This window comes from Panulirus ornatus, chromosome 20 (genome assembly GCF_036320965.1).
Source record: "Panulirus ornatus isolate Po-2019 chromosome 20, ASM3632096v1, whole genome shotgun sequence".
Taxonomy (NCBI): domain Eukaryota; kingdom Metazoa; phylum Arthropoda; class Malacostraca; order Decapoda; family Palinuridae; genus Panulirus; species Panulirus ornatus.
In genome coordinates, this window is record NC_092243.1 from 59,984,957 (window position 1) to 60,008,124 (window position 23,168).

Consider the following 23,168-nt stretch of genomic DNA (forward strand, 5'->3'; position numbering starts at 1 on the left):
CCCTCATCTGTGGTCCTGGCGCACCCAAGCCACCGACCCTCAGCTTCCTTGAATGAATTACATTAGTTACATCCTGCCAAACCCGAGGCCCGCTTCTCCCTGCCGAACTCAGCTCCTCCACATAACAACACAACCATCAACTGGGCCATCGTCCTATACACATCTGATTTACTTCACGGACGTTTTAGGAAAACGTTTACTTAAATTTGTCGTCACGAAGTTGATGGAAACGGTATCAGCGAGTGGGAGATGAAGCCAAAACAATATATCACCGAGGGTCAGTTTGACATTTTTGTGTTCCTTGAAGGTCTTTTTAATTACATTTCCCCGCTGGCAACTTGAAAAGCAAACCGAGATGCAAAAATCTCGTGCCAACGATGAATGGTTTGAGTAACGTTAATAAAAGAAGAAAGGAAATGTAAGGTAGATGTATGGTGGAGGCTGACACTCGAAGGTCACGTCAAATGCCAGGTCATCATCGTGGCTATGCTATGAGAACTCCAAGGATCAGCGTCGTACTTGAGCACGATGTTAAGACCATGAGCTCAATTGTATCCTGTTCAACAGTATGAGTATATAGTGTGCTGTTCTGTGGGAGATGTAGACACAGTTGACAACACGCAGCGAGGGAAGGGGGGCCACTCACCCGCCCACGCCCAAACCTGGGTTGTGATGCCGCCTGCCTGCACGCCCACCAGAATATACTCGCTCTCTGACTCGTAATGCTCCTAAATTGACAATCTGACCCACTTTGCTTGAAGTTGGTTGTCCGGGAGACCGCTGTTTATTCTGCTTGAGAACCAAAGGCGGTATATATTTAGACCTAACGGCTTGTGAGAATTCATTGGTTGTCCCTTACACACTGAGTTGAGCGAACACACAAGTACAAATAGAATGATTTATGCAAATAAGATGGGTAAAGGTGTGTCTGGCCAGCTGTGGCCTTAGCCATATCCCTTGCTTTATGAGCTGCCAGGGACAGCCTAGTCATTTTACCATCGCTACGCCACAGTACCTGTGTACCAGGACAAATGTGATTGTCTCGTCGTCTACTGCAGCAAACCAATACCAGGATAGTGCGAAATAATTTGTCTTAGTGAGTGGATCCAGTACTGCAGCTTAACTAAAGACTGACACAGCAACGCGACGCATATAGTGACTAGCTAAGAGTGAAGATAAGATAGGTTAAGGAAACAGCATTCATGGCAGAGGACCATTTACACTGATGTTGAGGAAGCAGTTGACTACGTAAACGGGAAATGAGTACATATTACTTGCTGGAGATTATAAAGATGAGCTTCGTCTCAATGTAGTGGATAAATGAAACTAATCACACATATTAAGGAAAGACTGGACAGTACTACCTTGTCTCTGATAAATATTCTTTGACAAAATCAAATCAGCAAAAGCATTGGCGTTATTCTCCAAACCTATAAATTTAGATGCACAATTTATCCATCGGACGTTGCAACATCATCCTGACGTTTCTGAGGTGAGGCTATTATCGACCGCGGGATAGGTCGTCGCCATGAAGCTATTGAAAATAGAGAAATTATTTGTCACTCTGATCCTACTATCGACCTCGACTATGGTAATATATAACAACTCGTTCCTGTTTCAGCCTAAAGTTCGCTGTGATGTCAGAGAGTCAAACCGTAAGTTGAGAAACATCACAGAAAACCATACAAAAGGCCGAGATTCAAGTGTAATGCCTATAATGCCATTTCTAACCTTCTTAGATTTAAAACAGGAACATAATTCGGATATAGAACAAACCCAAGAGTCAGCTCAACAGCAAAGTCAGGAACGTAAAGTTAAGATAAACTCTAGTTCAACCTTGCATTATTATGTTAGTACTAAAGTTGTGGTCGAGGCTGGTGTATATCAGCGTCCAGAGCCTCACATTCATCAGACGGCCGAGTCTAATGCACAGGACTTACATCAACCTAAACAAAGCCAAGACAGCAGCCGAGGACGCTCAGATTCTCACACACAACAAGGGTCTGAGACCAACCCAACGAAAGACCCAGAGTCTACATTACTGCAAGGTAGAGAACCTCACTCACAGCAAAATACAGTGGCTAATTTAAGGCAACACAAAAATTCTAGCTTAGAACGAAGTCGAACATTATCGCTGGAGGACACCAGCCCTGAAGTCTGCCTACCTATACCGATAAACCTCCAAGTTCGACCAGTTTCTCAACAAGGTAATTCGGTACATTCCCTGCTTTACTGTAAGTCCGTTTTATTTTACGTTCTCCCCTCTAGTATACTTTCAATTGCTTGTGGCTTTACTGTCTCTACAACTGTTCATGTACAATTATTTCACCAATAAGTATACTTTCAATTATTAAATATTCGTTTGAGGCAGAATATTTTCTTTGATACACTGTTTGTTGAAGATCATTGCATGTTTAAAAGTCACTTGCTGTATTTACTTTTTTTTCTCCACGTTCTGTTTCACCGATAAAGTGTGAATGAAATGTCCAATATTCATTTTCATATTCTTGAAATACATAATACATCCTAGGAACACGAACACTGGCCATCTTTAGTTGAATTGTTTATGAATGATACATCAGAACATAGAGAAGAAAACAGGAATGAAGTGTTACTGGTGAGAGCGGTGACGCAGATAATACATTGATCCATGGACCATGTTCCCTCGGAGTTCATGCGTCTGTAGGGGTCAAACTCAGTGAGTTAACGGTTGGGGGATTTGCTTGAGGTCCAAGTGGAGGTGGAGCGTGGGGTCATATGGGGTGCGGTGGAGAAGCAATGTAGAGCCTTAGCTTGTATTATACTTTCATGATGTATGAGGGGATATTATTCTCTTATATACATGGTTGATGGTATCTGTAGTCTTGTAGGGTCGTGGCAATGTTTCAGTATTATCATATTTTTGGTGAGATGCTGACGAGTGAGATTTATGTTATATTGCATATGTATTTTAGGGCCTCCGTTTTGAAGATGAATTGTTATCGTTGTGGGGGTACTGCCGATACGTTGATGATATTCATACACAGGAATACAAAGGAATTCAAACACCAGCAGAGACCACTGAGTCCTTTCGAAGCTTTTTGTGATAGTGGAACATATCAGAAACTCGCTGATTAATGTGATAAAAGTCAGGTGTACAGATAATTCAAAGAGATTAACCTGCATATTGTCATTGTTTTGACTTAGGAGGCGCAAATGATGTTAGTCGTGGACTTGAAGCGAAATATTCAAGTCTGTTCTTATATGTGCCTTCAGTCCTGCTTCCAACCATTCTAAGTTGCATACCTTTCCTTGTTTACGTTCCTGTTTAAGAGAAAGTACTTCGCTTCGTTCGAGGTAAAACGTTTGTCCACGAGTTTGCATCCATTACTACGAGTAAAATCAGACGAATGAAGTCAAAAGTAACTTGATAGATCAAGATTAAGAAAGTCTTTGAAGATGTTGAATACTTGTCTTTAATCTTCTCTTCTTAACCCTTTCCTCTCTAAACTAATAGATTTAGGACATTTAATCTGCTCCCGTAAGATTTGTTTCTCGGTCCGGAAATCATCGTCGTATCTCGACGCTGTACTTTCTTCTTTCTGTCTTCTTTTTAGGAAAGGTGACCAAAACTAAACACAATTTTCAAAATGTGGACGAACTTGTAAAGAGTAAGAATGATTTCCCTGGACTTAGTCTAATTCGAACGCCCTACATGTGGATCCAAAAATTATGGTCGCTCTTATCACTGCTTCTGTGCATTGTTTACTTGGTTTAAGGTTACCAGAAATAATTACGTCCGAGTGTTTTTTTTATCATTTGCTTTCTGGAGTTCAAGAATATTCATGCTGTGGCTTGCCTTTGCGTTTCTATTGCCGATAAGTAAAACTTTGCACTTATGGATATTAAGATTCTTTTGCCGCCAGTCCATCAGTTTGTCCATGTCAGCTTGAAGCTGTTGACATTCAAGTTCATCTGTAGATTTATTTCCCAGCTTTGTATCATCAGCGAATTTTGATACCTTGAATGCACCCTATTATCATTATCATTAACATATATGAGAAAGAGAACCGGTCCCAAGACTGATCCCCGTGGCACCCCACATGTTACATCTAACCATTGTGAGGCTTGACCATGAATCAGAACTTTGTTTACGGCCAGTCAACCAGTTTCCTGTCCACTGAAGTACAACCCCATCAGTGCCATATGACTTTATTTCTGCTAGTAACCTTTTGTTGCTGAACCTCTTATCGAAAGCTTTTTTGAAAATCTAGATAAATAACATCAGCTCTTAACTTTGGTCATATGTGTTGATCATATAAAAGAAATCAAGCAGATTTGTCAGACATGAGCGATCCCGAGGAAAATTATAATGAGAATCATTTATTTAGTGGTGATCCTCTAAATAGTTTAAGATTCTATCTCGAAAGATGGTTTCCTCATGTTTTCCAACTACAGACGTTAAGTTAATGGGAAGATAATTTCCGTGCAGTGACTTATTGCTTTTTGAGATAATTTCCGTGCAGTGACATTGTTTTTTTGAGATAATTTCTGTGCAGTGACTTATTGCTTTTTGAACGTCTCTGTTGCATTGACAAACCTCCATTCATCTGGAACTTTTCCTGTAGTGAGTGAATTATTGAAAAAGGTTGTCAGGAGCTTAACTATCTCATTCTTCTCCCTTTTCATTTTTCTTGGATAAAGCTTATATGAGGAACCGACGTTTTATTAATTTTCATCACAGTTATTGCTGAAAATATGCCTTTGGTTTTTATGTCAGTTTGTTGAAGAACGTCCCCCTTCTCGTGTCAATGAAACTGGATTCAGGACATGGGTCGTCAACGATCGTAAACGCAGATGCAGAGTCAATATTTTTGCCATGACTTTGTTTTTGTCGCCATAAGGAACGAAGAGGATCTTAAAAGCTACAGGAGGTTATGGAGGAAACTTCTGTCCTGAGATTCACTCATGAGTTGGGTGTGGACAACAAGAATCCCTTTCTTGGCTGTAGACATCCGGGCTCAAAATGGGTCTCAGAATAGAGTAGTGTGTGTATACTTACTTTTGCGTTTGTAATAACTGTTTTACTGTGCGGGGAAAGAGTTCGACACTCTTGGGCCCCCATCTCTCCGACTTTCTCTACTGTCATATAATTTTTTAAACTTCCGTACGTTCTCCACATTTACCATGTCCTTGTTTACTCGATTCCATTCATCCACCATTCTTTTTTCTTTCTTTTAAACTATTCGCCATTTCCCGCGTTAGCGAGGTAGGATTAAGAACAGAGGACTGGGCCTTTGAGGGAATACCCTCACCTGGCCCAATTCTCTGTTCCTTCTTTTGGAAAATTAAAAAAAAAAAAATGAGAGGGGAGGATTTCCAGCCCCCCGCTCCCTCCCCTTCTAGTCGCCTTCTACGACACGCAGGGAATACGTGGGAAGTATTCTTAATCCCCTATCCCCTATTCTTATACCAGAGAATTATACTTCTTTATATTTTTTTCTAACAAGTTTCTTGCTTGGTATCATCTTATGTCCTCTGGTTTTTCTAAACAAGTAACTTCCGAAGAACGTTTCCCCCAACAAACTTATGTAAAAACTAAAATGTTTGCAGTTCAACGTCTCTTTCCAGTCCCATTCCTTATATACAGGCATGGCGTTCACCCTCTCCCATTCCCTTGAAACTCCCTCTCTCTCAAATGACGACATCTTGAACAGTATTTCAAAAGGTCTGTGTAACGTATCTGCACATATTTTCCATTTCGACACATAGTGAAATTTCAACAAGACCATAAGCCTCGTATGGGCCAAGACCTTTTAGTATTCTGTTAATGTCTTGTCTAGATGTCTTAGTCTTACCTAGATGTCTTAGTCTTACCTAGATGTCTTAGTCTTACCTAGATGTCTTAGTCTTATCTAGATGTCTCAGTCTTATCTAGATGTCTCAGTCTTATCTAGATGTCTCAGTCGTATCTAGATGTCTCAGTGTTTTATATAACCTCCATCCCATCCCACTATACCGGTGTTGGTGGCTGTAACGTCTTCCACTGTGAAAGCGCTTTTTAGTTAGTCGTTTAGTGTGTGTGTGTGTGTGTGTGTGTGTGTGTGTGTAAGAACATACCATTATAGTAGTTTATGTATCTTGTATGTGTACAACTGTGTGCTCCAGCTGTGTCCACATGAGACTGGCTTTATGAGCGTGTGTGTGTGGGCGGATGGGGGGGGTTGGTATGTGTGTGCGCCCCCCCCCCCCACCGTGTATCTATACGCACACATATATGTACACGGGGTACACACACACACACACACACACACACACACACACACACACACACACAACAACAGCAACACGTGTGTAATGTATGTTGTGCCCCACAGAGTGCGGGGCGCCCCATGTGGTCATACACAGCGGGGGTCGGCTGGGCAACAAACTGTGTCAGTACGTGAGTCTGTTCCTCCTGCGTCACCTCTTCGGCGTCAGGGTAAGTCCTCACCCTCCCACAGCTCCTCCTCCTCACCGCCACCATCACCTGGTATAGTAATGACGACACCGTAACACTGACTGTGTACCATCAACCTGACCCCTTGCTCCAGCGTGACTACCACTTCTGTTATTCATCCCCTTGAGCACGACGGCACGCCCCTTGGGGCACGACAGCACGCCCCTTGAGCACGACGGTACTACCCTCGGGGCACGACAGCACGACCGTTGAGGACGACGGTACGCCCCATGTGCACGACGGCACGCCCCTTGAGCACGACGGCACAACCCTTGGGGGCAAGACAGCACGACCCTTGAGCACGACGGCACAACCCTTGGGGCACGACAGCACGACCCTTGAGCACGACAGCACGACCCTTGAGCACGACAGCATGACCCTTGAGCACGACAGCACAACCCTTGAGCACGACGGTTACAACCTTCAGGTATGAATAGTCTGGTCATAGACCAGGCCATTTAAGGGTCAGGTTAGAGGTCAGGCCATCATACTCCAAGGTCGTTCCACCCAGTGTGGTTCAGTCGTTCATGTCTACAGTGGTGAGAGTTTTATTCTTAACTTCCACAGTTTAACTTCACATGAAATATCTTCTGATCATTGTGAGGGGAAACATCAGAATTATGTATGTCTTTATTGTCGAGATGTTTAGCGAAAGATGAGAAGCTTAAAGTAGAATGCAACTCTTAACCCTTCACGATTTCAATCTATTTATAGCAGGACTTTTTTTTTCTCTATTTCTTTCCCCAGCAGGAAGGAAACGTAATGTTTATGTTTTGTTTTCCACATTTTTCCTCTTTTCCTCGCCAAAAATGAGCATCCTGACCCTGGCGTGGTAAACGTACTGGAATTAATTTATTCATAGCCAGAAACAAGAGCCTCCATGCCCGGGTGCAGGAGCATGTGTGCCCGACTGCCTTCTCCTGTACAGCTAGTGTGCAGGAAGACTCTTTGAGTACAGCTTTGTGTGTGTGTGTGTGTATGTGTGTGTGAAAGGCTCCAGTCATGGACCTAAGTCCTCATCGCAGCCAGGCCTCGACTGGAACGCAAAAGAAGACGAAAGAGATGAAGTGAGGAGTGACTGGGGAGAATAATATAAGGATTTTAAAGAAAATGAAAACACTCTGCTCTTTACAAGGAGAAAAGTCTCTGCTGCTTTGGAAAGTTATTAAGAGATAAGGAGCTCCAAAATAAGTGGTGTAGGAAAAGAAACAAACACACATCACAAAGCCCTGCCATTGGGTTGCCAACGGGGACACAGTCGCTTACTGTTGTATTACGAGCTCTAGCAAATGGCTGGGGGCAAATAAGCAGCTGGTCCTCGGGAGCAGAAACCGGAATAATATCTACAGAGAATGGAAAGAGAACGAACATTTCGTCGGAGGGAAAGTGGGTCGTGTTATGCGTGAGATATGAGGAGTTGTTACGTTGGCATTGTTTTGGATTCGACTCTGTCTACAGAGCTGGAACTTCCAAGATGCAGTCCACTATACAAGGACAGATAAGACCTATGTAAAATCGTAGCAACGGTTCGCGTGTCAGGAGAGAAACTAGACATCTAAACACGACTTCTAGTTTCTTAGATACAACCTTAGCTATTGTTTGTTGAGAAACTGGAGAGAGGGCAAAACAGACAGGTCAAGTCATGGGTAAGGGTGTTAGCGAGGACCAGTCTTTTATTGCCTGAGTCCTTCTCGTTGGCAGGAGAGACAGGCGGGGCTTTGGAGATTCTCTGCACACCAGGATGCCGGTAACTAAGAGCCATAAGCTTGTTGGGCTCTACCATTATTGTATTTAGATGTTATTGAACTCATCATCAAGCGAACATAATGTTTTGCTCTGCAGACACACTCCACCACAGACAGACATACTCGGAGAGGCACAGGTTACAGACACGTACCACCACAGACAGAGACTCACTGACAGACACGCAGATCACAGCCACGTACCTGGCAAAGACACATATCACACATACGTATCACCCTAGACTCACTGGCAGGCAGGGGCACTGGTCATAAACACATGAGACACGTGCTGCCACCGAATCACTAACAGAGCTATAGAAAGTCATCACAAGATGATATATGTGACCTGACCTTCATAATCAGCGTCACCAGTGGTGATGCTGTGCAGCTTAACACTCAGTGACACATCACCATCTGCCTGCTGGAACCAGCACCATCCCAGAGGGCCGCTGCTGAGACCAACACCATATGATATTTTCCTCTGATATACCAAACGTGACAACCTCTCCTCCCTCTAAGTCTGTAATTGGGATTTCCCCATGAGCATGACATCTAGAGATGTTTCAGTCACATGATGGAGCTTTTCTTTTTTTTTTCCATCCAAGTACTATATTATCTTCGTGCAATCCATACGAAGATCTTACGTGTCCTGCGGAAACAACCACGAATTGAAATGTGGGATGTAGTCGTGACGGTGTTGCTGTAATTACTGTGGTTGGGGAAGATTGTAGATCAGAGTGATAATCCAGTGTGGTGTGGTGTATGATGACAGGGACAGGTTTACCAAGCACCGACAGGTTGGTGTTGAGGAGATGAACACTTGAGACTACACACGTATGACTCTGTAATAATCTAACGTTAATATCTATTGAATGATCATGACATCTGCTGATACGTATCAGTAAAGTATAATGAGGCGAGTTACAGAGTGGGTACCATGGTAGGGGTGTATATCTGGAAATAGGACAGGATTTCAGACAAGGGTTTCATCTCCTGCAGGTTTCAATAACAAATGAGATGAACACTACAATGAGTCTCATCCTGGAAAATGTAACCCTGCCGGTGCAGGACCCTAGCTGCTTCACCAAGGACACCAAGAGGATCTTCTACCACGACCTCTACAGGATGTTGTACCAGGTCGCCCAGGACGCCAGGGCTCGGTCAACCCAAGAGGTGGTGACTGATCCTCTGTTGAAGCGATCGTACTACGTGTTCAACCACCCCTGCCCCCGAGACCTCATCATGGCTCACAGGGGCCTGGTCCGTCGCCTGCTCACCTTCAAGGAGGAGCTGCTGCAGCGGGCCAGAGACAGCATCAACCAAGCTCTCAGACGACTGAACAAGAAGTACAAGCGGGAGCAGGTGACGCTCATCACGGTCCACGTCCGCAGGGGAGACTACACCAATTACATCCGCACTCATTACAACCTGACACAGCTGGATGAAGTGTACTTCAATCGAGCCTTCGATTACTACAGAAGGAAGTAAGTGAATGGATAACTCTATTGTTGAAGACAATTATCTTTCTTTCTTGCCCTGTAAAGTTTAATTTCATTTCTTGTACACAGACACTTCAGAATATCACCTTTTTTTTATCAACAATTTCTTTTCTTCAGCAGGTAGTCAAATGTATTCATACCCTGACGACTCATTACTGCATTCCTCGACTTTCTCAAAGCAACGCTGTATTTTTCCAGTCTCAATATGCGCCTCGTCTCATTACAACTGGCACTAATAAACTCAGATTTGAACACGATTTCCTAGTTAAGTTTAATGCTTCTTAAAGCTGAGTTTCCTCCCTTTCCCCTATCTAAAACCTTCTCACATCTTTCTTATCTTTGACATCTCCTTAGTTCCACCACTCAGCACAGCAGATATTCATGATATCATCGTAACCGTTCATCTATCCTGGAAATCGTAAATTGCATCATTAGATTAGTCTTCCCATAAGATACTCCAAGCTCTGTTTAGAAGCCATAGATTCTCCTCCGAACAGATGCTCATTTGTTCCGATTGTACGAAGTTTTGGTCCTTGCTGGCAAAGGTAACTGATCTCAGGTTCTGGCTCTGCATACTTGAAAAAAGTCGATTCCAAAGTAGTCCACCATAGCAGCTTTCCCAGTTTGTCATCAAACCTAGACCCACTTGTCCATCGCCGCCGTCTTGGCTTATTTCCCTCTTCTTTCGAGATTAATCTCTTATTTTTGCTCCCTGGGAATGTGCAGCAGGTGTGTCCCCACCATTAGCTAACCCGCATAGTACTTGACAGGCGAGTGTGTCGCATGAGTACTGTGTGGCCGTTGGCAGCTCATGGGTGGGTAGTTGTGCTCTATGATTGACTCACTACACCATTATGCAATGGAACTCCCGACCTACTTATGTTTTTCCTAACAGCTGTAACCTGATACTTGTTGACGAGAGAGATGTTCCTCCTCCTTCGAAAAGTTCTAGAAAATTATTTATTTTCCTTATTGCTTTTACGAACTTTAACATTTTGTTTACATCCATGGCTCGGCCTGGAAGGGCTTATCCTGGAAGGACTTGGTCTGGAAGGGCTCGGCCTGGAAGGACTTGGTCTGGAAGGGCCTAGCCTGGAGGGGCTCGGCCTGGAAGGGCCTGGCCTGGAAGTGCCTGGCCTGGAAGTGCCTGGCCTGGAAGGACTTGGTCTGGAAGGGCCTCGCCTGGAAGGGCCTGGCCTGGAAGAGCACCTATACAGTGACCAGCAGCTTCCTTGTGCAATAGAAAACAAAAAACATTCCTGTTGTTGTTTACTGCTCATTCATAACCGTTATTCTTAGACTGAGTTATTGTCATTGATGCTATAGTTTGATGGTCATCATAACTAACGATGCCTGACCTCTGACAGGGTGGTGAACCCGGTGTTTGTGGTGGTCAGCGACGACCACAAATGGTGCCGAAAGTTCCTGCGCAGCCGGGATATCATTGTGGCTGGTGAGTATATGTGGCCAGGCCAGGAGCAGGTTACTGGTGGTCAGTACACTGGGGTCAAGACGTGGTTACTGGTGGTCAGGACACTGTGGTCAAGACGTGGTTACTGGTGGTCAGGACACTGTGGTCAAGACGTGGTTACTGGTGGTGAGAATAGATTCATATGGGCCAGAAATGGTTATTATGGATGTCTGATATGACTTAAAACATGGTTACTGTGGACAAGATACCATATTTAAAAAGTAGATACGGCCAAAAAAAATTTCTTAACGATCGGTAAATATATATTATGGCCAGACGATGGTTACTGATGGTTGGTATATACGGTCAGAACACAGCAGTCATCATACACTGTCAAGATTCCTGTTGGTAAATAACGTAGGCCAAACATGGTTGGTTGTGAGTGAGCAGATATGACCAGGTCCTTCTCGCTGGTCCTGAGCTAATGCATCGTGGAGATTATTGTTCTCTTATTTGGCCAGCAAGAGGCTCCTAGTGAGGGCAGAAGCGGCAACACACGTGAGGTAACACAGAAAGTAGCAGAAATAAAGAAACAATAGCAGGGAGGTGAGTGAGGCTATGAACTTGCCAGCTGACGGGAGCTCCTGAGTGAAATTGACACTGTCGAGAGAGCGCAGCTAGAAACTAAACGAGAGACGGGAGAGAATGTGGAGGAGTACTTCTTTAGTTCTAGATCTGCGGAGGACCGTGATAGGCTACATGATGAGGAAGTTAATGTATTCAATTTAGAAAAGATCATAAGATATGATAGTAAACAGTCTAGGTGGTCAGCATCGAAATGCGTGGTTGATCACTTAAAACGACGACTATGATGATATACCAGATTTTGGTTCTGTTGTGGGTTTGTATGACCAGAGTGTGGAGAAGATACCTTGTTCAACAAAGATTACAAACTTTAAGTAAACCTGCTTGTCTTCTGAGGTTTGGCTCAGCGAGAAAAAAAAAAAAAAATGGTCACATGATTCGTCGATATTTGTATTTTGCCCAACCTTCAGAGGAATCACTCAGACCTTCTTGCGGAACTGACAGGAAATACTCTCTTGTGATTGCTTCGACGTCAGTGCTGTCCTTATCTTAATCCCTGGGTAAGTGGGGAAAAAAATAGTTCCCTAAGTATTTTCAAAGACTTTATACTTCCGTCATCACTGTTGCCATACCCATATGTATCCATGCGAACTTAGATTCATAACCATGTACTGACAGTATTTCTTTCATCCCGTACCTTGTGTCCTGGAGGTGATTTTTCCCTCACCAGAAGCGAGGATGGTCTGGGGCGAGTATCTCCAACAAGCACTACCCTGGTCTGCATTCAAATTTGCCTAGCGCTAACATTGTTTTTTTTTGTGATGTTCACAAGTTCGTCCACTCCGTCTTAAGATGTCTTAAATCGTTTATCATTGATGTTCTCCCACATATGTATATTACTCATACTCCTTACATATATCTTTTATTGTCATTCCTCTCTGCCAAACACAATTATCTTTCATTTAGATTCTCATTCAATTGTGTCTCGAGATCCCCATTTACTTTCCTTTTTGATATTTATTTTCAGGCTATGATATACAGTCTCTGCCATCTGTTTATGTCTATCTTCTCTGACTCAGCTTCTCCCAAAGTATCTTGTTCCAAATTATTTTTCTTTTTCATCAAGTTTCCTTTATCTTTATTCCGCTATGTTGTGCCTCTCTTTCCCCCTATACGTACATTGCTACGCACCTTCATCCCGGCCTCCGGTAATACATTCATAAACCGCCTCCACATCACCTCTACCACACTTTGTGATGATTTACAACCTCTCACTGTGACTTGCAACTTCACCCGGAAGTGAAATTTTATATTTGTATTCCTCAACTTTTCTTTTACAACAAAAGACTAGCTCATATAGTACATCCATATATATATATATATATATATATATATATATATATATATATATATATATATATATATATATATATATATACATACACTCCTGCCTCCTGCTGCACACAGGGCAGGTATCCTCTCACCATTGTCATTTGCTTCCAGGGTCCTACCGTCAATTACCACTCCCTCCTCCACCCTCTCTCCCCCACACAGTCACTCAAATCACACATCACACAGTCTCCCCTGGCTCTACATCCTCTATTGTTCTGTCCAGTCCTCTCCAGAGGGCATCTTTAACCATCTCTTCTGTCATTACCTGGCGCATATTCAACCATTCCTAACACCCTTAACCTCTCACGTTCAACCTTGGCAATTAACACTCTTGCACAGACGACACACTTGCACTCAGCCATCTTTCCACTCCTCTCATCCTTCATTGACAATGCTACACCTCTTCTGACATAACCGGCTGCATCATCTCTATCCCAGCTAGAGGTCCTACTGCCTCTCAGCCTTCCCTCACACAGACCCGTGTAATTCTCCCTATTCATCATGTTTCCAGGCAGCTGGAAAGACGCTACGTTGGATATGGCAGTGTTGACACTTGGCGACCACACAGTCATCAGTTATGGCACTTTCAGTTTCCTCGGGGCTGCTCTAGGGCATGGTAACATCACCAACCCAGCCACTGACACCAAGAAGTATAACTGCTTCCTGTGTGCCGACTCCCCTGCACTACACTTCATATCTAAGGATCCTGACTAAACTCGCAAGCTGGGGTCATGAGGATGGTACACCCATCATATCTCTTCTACACAAGTATGACAGACAGTGATAACTTATCAGATCTCTGGACATCTAAAGTAAGAAGTATTCAGAAATTTACTCTCTTACAAGTGAAGAAAAAATCAAGGGTAAAATTTCATATGGTTACAGACAAGGTGTTCAAATATAAGTAGTGTCAGCATCTATTTATGGATTACTCTGATTTCTTATTGTGTTCTAATAAAACATTAAAATACAATGAATATTTATGAGCTACGGGTCATTCCCTACTGTATTTTTTTTCATAATGAATCAAAGATGAACAGTTACACATTATTTCTAGGTAAATAGATGTTACAAATTTATTTTCTTATTAACATGTTTAATTCAAGATAAGCACGAAGATCTGTAATATCTTGAAAAGATATCAACTTATAAAATGATCAATAACCTCATTATCTTCATCTCTGTCTGTTTATCTGTGTGCTAACCGTGTAGACAGGGCGCCCATTAAGGCTTCGTTCGTATTTTGTTCCAACAACGAAACCTATGAGAAGGGGGGCCGCTCTTCTCTATGAGTATTTCCAACAACATTACATAGAAGAAAGTTATCAGATAAATGGTGTCTATGAATCGTGGTTGAATTATAGAAATAGATATCACCTTGCTGAACATACTTACCCAGGGTTCGCTCTTGTCACTGAGAGAGGAAATGAAGTAGGTGGTAGTGTATTGCTCTTAGTTATTCTTAATCCTGTAATGTTGATATCAACATCATTTTCGGGGAAGTTGGAGGGAACCTACGTAAGAAATCAACCAAAACAGAGACCAGTAAACTAATCTTGTGGTTTAGTCTATAGACCTTTTGCTCAACACCAGAGGTCGAAGAAAGACGTTATGACTGTTTCGTAGAAATTAAAATGGAAGATTTTAACATGCCAGTATCGAGGTAAGGAGAATCCATTGCCAGCAGTGCTAAGTGTGGGACTCTACCTAAACTTGATAAGTGTCCAGTACAATTGAGAACCTACTCACGACAAATGTGGATCTTGTCCATAACGGTGTACTTGGAGGAAAGTTTGGTACAAGAGATCGCTGATACTTTACGTTTGAGAGAGATTCACTAATTCTAAAGTTGGTCAACACGACAGTCGTGAAAGCTGCTAGATTCTAGAGTTATGAATTATAGTGACCTCATTTCTCTTGTCAGCATAAGCTAGGATGACATTGTGACAACGATGTAAACATACCCTGGCATTAGTTCTCAAAGATGTTGAAAACTTGAGGGAAGATGTATGCCAATTCGTAGTAGATGGTCATTTTCCGAAGTTAAACCACCATAAATGAGCAGAAAAACAGAGAATCGTGTGTTATGTAAATTTACATTGCAAATCTTAAAAACATAATATCAAAGCAAACAATATGAAGCGTGGTGTTGACAACATGGAAAAGAATTGCATAATTACCCAGTGACTTAGTTCAATATATTGAAGCCATGACGTTCATATGGAAGCATACCAGTTTCATATATGTACAATACGTAACTATTTGCTCGTATATTTCGTCTTTTTGCCTCAACAACAACGGCAAAATATGGCTATTGCTTTCTGGCTCGATGTCACTGATAGCTGATGAATGAAGACTATATTCCTTCAATAAACATGTATATTCCTAACTCTTCTTCATTTACTTACAAATGTTTATTTGCGGAGTCAGTTTTATAGTACAACTTACTCAGATTTCAGTTTCTTACACGAAGCATTTGATATATTTTCGGATTAGTTTCAGCATCAGCGCGACCACCGCCGCGGCAGGTCGAACCTGAAACTGGGCGAAACAAAGTGTAAGCAACGCTGCCAAGCTGCGGTTTCGGGAGCTAAATGCTGATGTGGACGAACAGGCTCTGGGAGCAGACTGAAAGACGTCCTTTTAAGATTGTATGGTTACTGGTTACTCCAACCTGCATTTGTATGAGATGATAGAAATCAGGGATACCAAATCTCTCCATTTTGTTAACGTGAATCCGTAGTTAGTCGAGTTTCCTCCTTCTTCCATTATTTGAATTAGGAGGCGCGCCTTTCTGCAAGGCCTATAAACACAGTGAGAGTGTATGTGATTTTCAAATCATCTTTAGTAACTGAAAAATATTCCAGGGATTTTTCGGTTAGTGTACAAAGCTTGACTTTGACCGCCTTAATATACTTTGGCAGTTAATAGGCCTACTGCCCAAACAACCAATCAATCTATTGTGGTATACAAGTTGCCTTATGTCACAACCAACAATGATTAACGTCGAAGTAAAAAAAAATCCCACCGTTGTCAGTCACCAACATGACACGGGAGGGTAATGTCGATTTCTCGCGTGTGCTGTTGCTTCTTGTTGTAACGGGGCCATTCAGCGGTGCGCGTTGCGCGTTCGTCCCGGTAAATTAGTGACTGTTTCTAAGACACATGATATTGATTTCACGTATGTTGAACTTTATTTCTAATCACAATAGGACAGTGGATTGTGATTTCTGTATAGAGGAAAAAGGTGGAATCTTCTACAAGGTAAGGGCAGGCATACACGCTGACAGCTCAGGTCATTGAGCAGTGAATAAACATTTCTTTATAAAAAACTGAAAAATATATGTATCCGAAAATTATGTAAGTAAAACGTAATTAATAAGTGATGTACATTAAATCAATGTACGTAAATCAGTTGTAAAAAACCTTATGGTGCGTTGTTAAATATTTTACGTTATCGTTACAAAGAATATCCATCAGTGTGAAGTGTGTCGTTAATATAGAACACATGAAAATTAAAGTACGTACGTGTGAGTTACTATGCGAGTTGGTGGTCGGGCGCCATGACCCACCTCAGTGAGGAGCCAGAAATTGAAGTAATTTACACCATTATTAAGGTAAGTTTGACTGTTTTTTTGTTTGTTTTTCATAACTTTTCGTGATATTCGTGGTAATGGATAAGACTGAAACATTCTTCTTTCGAACTTTTCTGGGCTTGGTCGTTAAGGGACCAATAAATGCTGGATACAAAGCTATTATCATTATTATTATTATTATTATTATTATTATTATTATCATCATCATCATCATCATCATCATTATTATTATTATTATTATTATTATTATCATTATCATCAATTATTATTATTATCAATTATTATTCTATCATCATTCATGACCAAATCTCTCCAATTCCCTAAAGCATCCCTGTCAACGTTGTATTTACCTTCTCCAGATCTATACGTGCTATATACAAATCCCTCTCTGTCTTTCTCATACAAGTTCTTCGAAGCAAACACATGGTTCACACATCCTATACCACAACTGAAATCCACATTGTATACTACCAATCTAATGCTCTGTACGCGCTTTTACTCTTTGATTCACCACTCACCCATACAGTTTACTAGGTACTCTGAATTGACATTTTTCTTTTTTTGTTCGTCGCTTCCTGCGTTAATCCTGACAGACCAACAACAGTCACCCCCTTGAGGAGTTCAACTGCAGTCCCATCCACTCCAGCTTTCTGCCACGTTGCACCCTATGTAAGAATTCTATTTTCACCAAACCATTTGCCATAGCTCTCGCTGTGCATGCTTTCACGCCTCGTATATCCCAAATCTGCCAACATAATCTAACACACTAAACAGCCCTTCCAAATACTCACTCCATATCCTTTTCACCTCTTCCTTGCCAGTCGTCACTTCCCCATCCCCTCCATTCACTGACGCTCCCATTTGTTCCCTTGTTCACCCCACACCATTCATCTCCTTCCAAAACATCGTATTCGCCATGAAGCTTACCAATGCTCACCCTGTCTCAGTTTGCCCCCCCTCTCTTAACGTCTCTACCTTTCTCTTGAACTCGTTTGAATTTGCATTAACAACTTTTTAACAAAGCTCTAGTTACACTTGATTTCCAAGAGCAAGAGACGCTACTGAAGAGATGGTGAATGATAAACATTAGAAATATTTTCAGAATCACAAAATCACCTGCGGTATCTTCCTTGTTGGGCTCGTCCTCCGCAGTGCTTTCGCTCTTTTCTCGTTCGTCTGTGGCAGCCGCACCAACTTGCCTCCTCTTGCAGCAGCGTGGCACAGGCGGTCGCGGCCATCTGCCATGGGGTGGGTCGCTGGCTTTCTCGGGTGACACAGAAGAGATCACACGTTGCCCAGCTGCTCTCACGCCTCTGAGGAAGGTTACAACCTTACCGAGAAGCAGGAGAGAAACGCTACTCGTGGTGGCCCTAGGGCTTTGACCCCAAACATGTCAGGATGTAACGTGTGCTCTAGGGCGGTGGGTAGTGGGATCAGTAAGGCAAAAATGTCGAGCGTCCACCACTAGGAATTCTGTAACTGCTGCACCAGCATCGGTCGCCCGCCAAACTGTCCGTCAGCCACGCCCTTCGGGTACAGCTTCACCTTCTTCCTGAAAAACATAAATGTCGGCAATATCTTTACTTATGTCACATCTCAACAAACTAACACATACATCAAAGATTAACATCCCTGCTCACGTCGTCATCTATAATGAACAAGCACGGAACATTATCTTCAGGCACCATTGCATCACTGTTTCCTCCCCGAGGTTAGTCACAGAGAAACAAGAACCCAGAGTGAAATATCACAAACAAAAACCAAACATTCATCGTCGAGTATTATCAAACCAGAACATAAACCTGTGCATAAGACTTTAACGTAATACAACTCTCACATCTGCATCGTCGCGCTCTCTGCCTGACTAGGCTTCACTCTCGCTGCGGTGAGTGTCTTGCTATTATCTTCTTGTTGCTCATTTGGTTACCCTTGAGGATCAGTGTTGCTGTCAGTCATCCTCCCCAGTGCTGTCCTCTGGCCCAAGACCCTACGCCAAATTGCTCTCAGGTTCGTGTCTTGTTCTTGGGGTAACCCTCTCGTGACGGGCTTCTTGACGAAATTGCAGTTAATTTTCACCGAGTCCTCTTCCACATCCACACTGTCGAATCTCAGGTCAGAAAGGAACCATAACGGAACATTCTGTTTATAACTAAGTGGGTGACACTCGTGTTGTTTCATGAGAAACGTGTTTATATGTCATTACAGTCAGTTTTACCTTGTGCCTGATGACATTATGAGGCCAATGGTTTGCCAGTGTTGACTGCCTGAGTGGAGCTCACTCTGAAAACAAGTTCTTCTTCTTGTTCTTCTTGTTCGTGTTCTTGTTCTTCTGCTACTTCTTCTGGTGTTTAAGTTTCGGAGGTTAAGTGGCAAATGTTATGGTTTTAACATGTCTGAAAGTTAAAAAAAAAAAAATCTGATAAGCAGGAGTCAGAAGATAACACAAAATCTGGCACCATGTTGCGAAATGCCTGAAAAGTATTTTCTTATTTAGGAACAACTTATGTTAACTAATTTGAATGTCCATCAACTGTACTTTGTAGGTAGGTAGGTAAGGTCAACACCTAAGGCCAATGTTCTTTTAGGTTAGATTCGGTGTTTTGGGTCCGTGTGCACGAGCGTTAATAAGATTTTGACTATGAAAAGTCTCGTTTTCTCACATGCCGCTGTCATATTATTCCGCCATGTCAGCCATCAATATCGCCCCGCAACATCTTGTAATATTGTTTCGTATGTTTTGGTGGTTTTCCCTCGCGACACGCTGCCAACACTACTGACATCAGACGTTGGGGTAACTGGTCAAGTGTGCCGTGTCTTGGTAAAGTGTCACACGGGAGTTCGTCTTTATTATCATGAAAGTCCTCGCATCTAGCAGGCACTCAATTCTTACCTTTCACAGTGATATTTTTGACCCCTGACTCAGCGTCATCTTTTGTATCAAACTCATGAAACAAGATTTGAAAGATACTCCTGGAGGGCAGGGCGGACTAGTGTTCACAAAACACTGTGTATTTCCCCTCTCTTGATAACGGTACTGCTTTGCTATCCTTGTACTAGAGAGTAAAGGGCCATCACAATCAGTTATCACAACAAAACTGGTGGTACGTGTCTGTACGGCAGGGTGTGTCTGTTGACTTGGTTAACTTGCTTTCTTTGCCTCACTTTGACTTTTCTAGTGTATGATTGTTGGATGACCCTTAACACAAACCCTTATGCGATCCTCGCCTACCGAGCCGCTGTCTCCTCATACAGTGAGATGGCTAGGCCCTTCAACAAGGTGTTCTAGTCACCTGGAATTACTACTTTTACCAGTCTTCTCTCACGGAGCTGGGTGTCTACCCTTAAGCCCAACGCACGAATGTCCTCGTCATTGATATTCTGATCAAGAATTCCTAAAAACTGTGTTTATTACTATCATATAACCTACTGGTGCCCCTGCGAAAGCAAATGGTACGACACTCTGTCATATATCCAAGACTCAATTGAAGTGATAGTGTTAGTCTTATCCTCTTCCCTCGGTGGTACCAGGAGATATCCCTTCCCTAGATCAATGACTGTAACCCACTCTAGATCCTGTAATGCCAAGAAAGACTCCCCACATCCCGGTAGAGGGAAGGAGTCAGCCCTAATGACAGTTTAACATTCTGGAAGCTTGACTCACCCTGATTTCCCCTGACGTCTTCAATACTGGCACCACAGATGTAGACTGTGAAGCGTTAACCTCCCTAATATCTCCTGTAGTTAACACAGCACCAACCTCGTCCTTAACTTTCCCCCTTACAACTAAGTTGAGCCCCAGGATGGCTGTTTGATGGGCGCGGCACCAACCAATCTCCATTACCAACTCACCCATGCTTGTACGCCACAAGACATTGTCATGCTTGCTTGAATGCATCTGTATTAGAAGGCATGTGTCCAGTGGCGTGACATGGTTTTTGGGTCATGGTTAATCATGATTGGTCCGCACAAGCAAACAGCTCAGGGCTGAGTCACCATTTGACACCAGTTTTTGCAAAGCTGTAGATCCGCGCCACTACATATAGAATTTGTTCAAAAGTTTCCCACTGATTAATCATTTAGGGAAGCAGCCACAGGCACATGTACAGATGTACAATATTTATAGGTAGACGTAGACCTTGATAGGTTTCTGACGATCACAATACACATATAGACCGATCGTTTCGTTGATGTTTCATAGTGGGGAAACGCTTCATGTGAAACGCCCGAACGTAACGACTAGGCTTGGCTCAGCCACATTTGCCTGTGATAGTGTGTGGGTTTTATGTAACGTGTCGTTCAGAAGTATTATCATTAGTTATTATTATGAGATCAGATGATTTTTAAGTGACAGTAAAAGGTGTCACAGTTGACTGAACCTTTTTTTACCGACGGCTAAAGGATGTTTGTGAAATCCGGTCCTCTGGCTTGTCTCTTGTCACATCATCGTGGTGTAGTCTGTCAAAAGCTAATATTGCATTTGGCGTTTTAATCTACAGAGGGTAGAACGAGTCTTCCATAACAGCTTAACATTCCGTTGTAACATATATAATGTTCATTTGTTGAACTTCCAAAAAATATAAAAATAAAACTTGAAGGCAGTCATTGATTTCCTAAGAAATTAAAAGAACTCTTGAAGGCAGTCATTGAATTCCTCGTAATAATATGGAGAGGTTCTCTCAGAGGCAGTGGCTCTGAACCACTTAAAAAAAGGAAGGTCTAAAACTGTGTCTGTGTCCGTTGAAGGAGCTTGTTATCACGGGCAACAGAACTTTAAGCCTGAAATGAATTCTGGGAAGATCTTAAAGAAAACCGCCCCATAAACCCTTCCGTGGGATTAATCAGAGAGGCTCTCTTAACTTACTTATAAGTTATCTTGCCTCATCCTACTCGATCTCTTAATACCAGTCGTTGACTGACGAACTACTGTGTGGATTTGTTCATATGGTCACATCCTCAGTTTTATAGCCTGCCGTCTGAGCTGCCTCGACAGGAAAAAAGGACTTACAGAAAGGTGAAGATTACAAGTTTGATATTTTTGCCATCTTAGGAGAAGCTTCATCTTTCGTCCCGCACTTCCACCTTAAATTTCCCTTCGTAAGTGTAAAAACTTCCTGCCGCGTGCTTGAGAATTAAGGCCATGCCTAGACATCACTAGCAAGTCCACTTTCAAAGACTGATTGTAAATGGACACAATTTCCATAACCTTAGCAAAGATCTGAGCTGAAAAAGCTTGGAAACTTTCATTGATTGTATCTGGGAAGACAGTCATATCCAACAATTGCCTGACGAAGGTATCTTGTTAGGTTCCTTGTTTACTGTGTCAGCCGAGACAACGCTAAAGATGGTATGATCAAGTCTCTTTCTTCAGACGTGACCTCTGTAGACAGTCCATACATGCTTGAAACTGTCGTTTCTAAAAGGCACTAAAAGCCTGTAGAACCTAGAAACAGACTTTATTAGGATACTACAGTACAGTCATCTTGGCCGACGATGTACTGAAACGAGTGGACTTGAAGATTTATCCCCCAGCGAAGGATATCAGTCTGGCAGGTAAGACAAAATGATCTGTACCCTAACGCGTCTTCCATGAAAATAGAGACTAACTGACCCAGTTCCCTGAGTGGTTGTTTGAAGTCAAAAGAACTCCTCCTCTTAGGGAGAAGGTTAAGGAAGAGGTACATCGTTAAGACAAGGTAAGCTAGGCTGCTTTTGGGCTGACGTTTAGCTCCTCACCCCACAGTGTACCAGAACCCAGGAACCGCTCGTACGGAGAACCTATATAGAGACTCAGGTGTCCTTCAGTTACAGCCAGTGCCTTAATCAGGATCAGCCAGACCTGAGCCTCCAAACAGAGACCAGAGGGATGAGCCTCAGGATCGTTTATGAAATCAAGATGATCATAACCCATATCAACATTTATATTGGTAGCTACTTGATCCTCCTCTGAAATAGAATCTTGGCTTCGGTAACTTAGACCTAATTAGGATAAAACCTGCTCTTAAACACTCCTTAAACTGGGCTTGGTCCACAGGAGTTAGTCTTTTTAAAATGACTCATTTATTCCTCGGTTAGGTATAAAAAACACCCTGAAGGTTAACTACTTTCCGAGCCGGAAGAAGAGGCTCCCACCGTATGTTGCCTGAATATGAAACTTCACCAAATCTTACTACAAGGGAAGACAGTGGCATCAACATGGTGACTTCCACTGAAGAAAACCCACATTCCCTGCAGCCATGTTCCTACATCAACCCTTTGTCGGTGCAGGAAAAAAAGGGACTTTTTCTTTCCCTTCTTTTATGTCTGATATGGGCAGGCCTCACAAGCTCTTCTCGATTCTTCGAACGTGTAAACAGCAAGATAGCGTAAGTCTGGGCTAGAGGGATACCAACCACTTCTAGCAAAGAGAATATCTGTCAGAGGCAAAGAGACGTTTAGTAGAGAAGCATCGACCATGGAAAGTATACA

General features: G+C 42.6%; 1 protein-coding gene across 3 annotated transcripts; it reads left to right on the forward strand.

The window, feature by feature from the left end:
* The first annotated feature begins 577 nt into the window (after positions 1-577).
* LOC139756052 (galactoside alpha-(1,2)-fucosyltransferase 1-like) lies at positions 578-14,075 on the forward strand. Of its 3 annotated transcripts, none has more exons than XM_071675039.1 (5): positions 580-2,207; positions 6,357-6,460; positions 9,220-9,704; positions 11,087-11,172; positions 13,623-13,789. In XM_071675039.1, the coding sequence occupies exons 1-5, from the start codon at positions 1,529-1,531 to the stop codon at positions 13,655-13,657; spliced, it is 1,389 nt and encodes a 462-aa protein (XP_071531140.1). In that variant the 5' UTR covers positions 580-1,528; the 3' UTR covers positions 13,658-13,789. The 3 variants fall into 3 exon arrangements, with proteins under 3 accessions (XP_071531141.1, XP_071531140.1, XP_071531139.1); XM_071675038.1 differs by having other exon boundaries at positions 607-2,207; positions 13,619-14,075; XM_071675040.1 differs by lacking the exon at positions 11,087-11,172 and having other exon boundaries at positions 578-2,207; positions 13,619-14,075.
* Positions 14,076-23,168: the final 9,093 nt, after the last annotated feature.

What these genes read in the sequence shown, in the direction of transcription:
- LOC139756052 (XM_071675038.1), top strand. Translation starts at nt 1,529, where the DNA reads ATGAAGCTATTGAAAATAGAGAAATTATTTGTCACTCTGATCCTACTA. An exon ending in GTCACCTCTTCGGCGTCAGG is followed by an intron (nt 6,461 to 9,219) that starts GTAAGTCCTCAC and finishes CATCTCCTGCAG; the next exon opens with GTTTCAATAACAAATGAGAT. An exon ending in CCGGGATATCATTGTGGCTG is followed by an intron (nt 11,173 to 13,618) that starts GTGAGTATATGT and finishes TCATGTTTCCAG; the next exon opens with GCAGCTGGAAAGACGCTACG.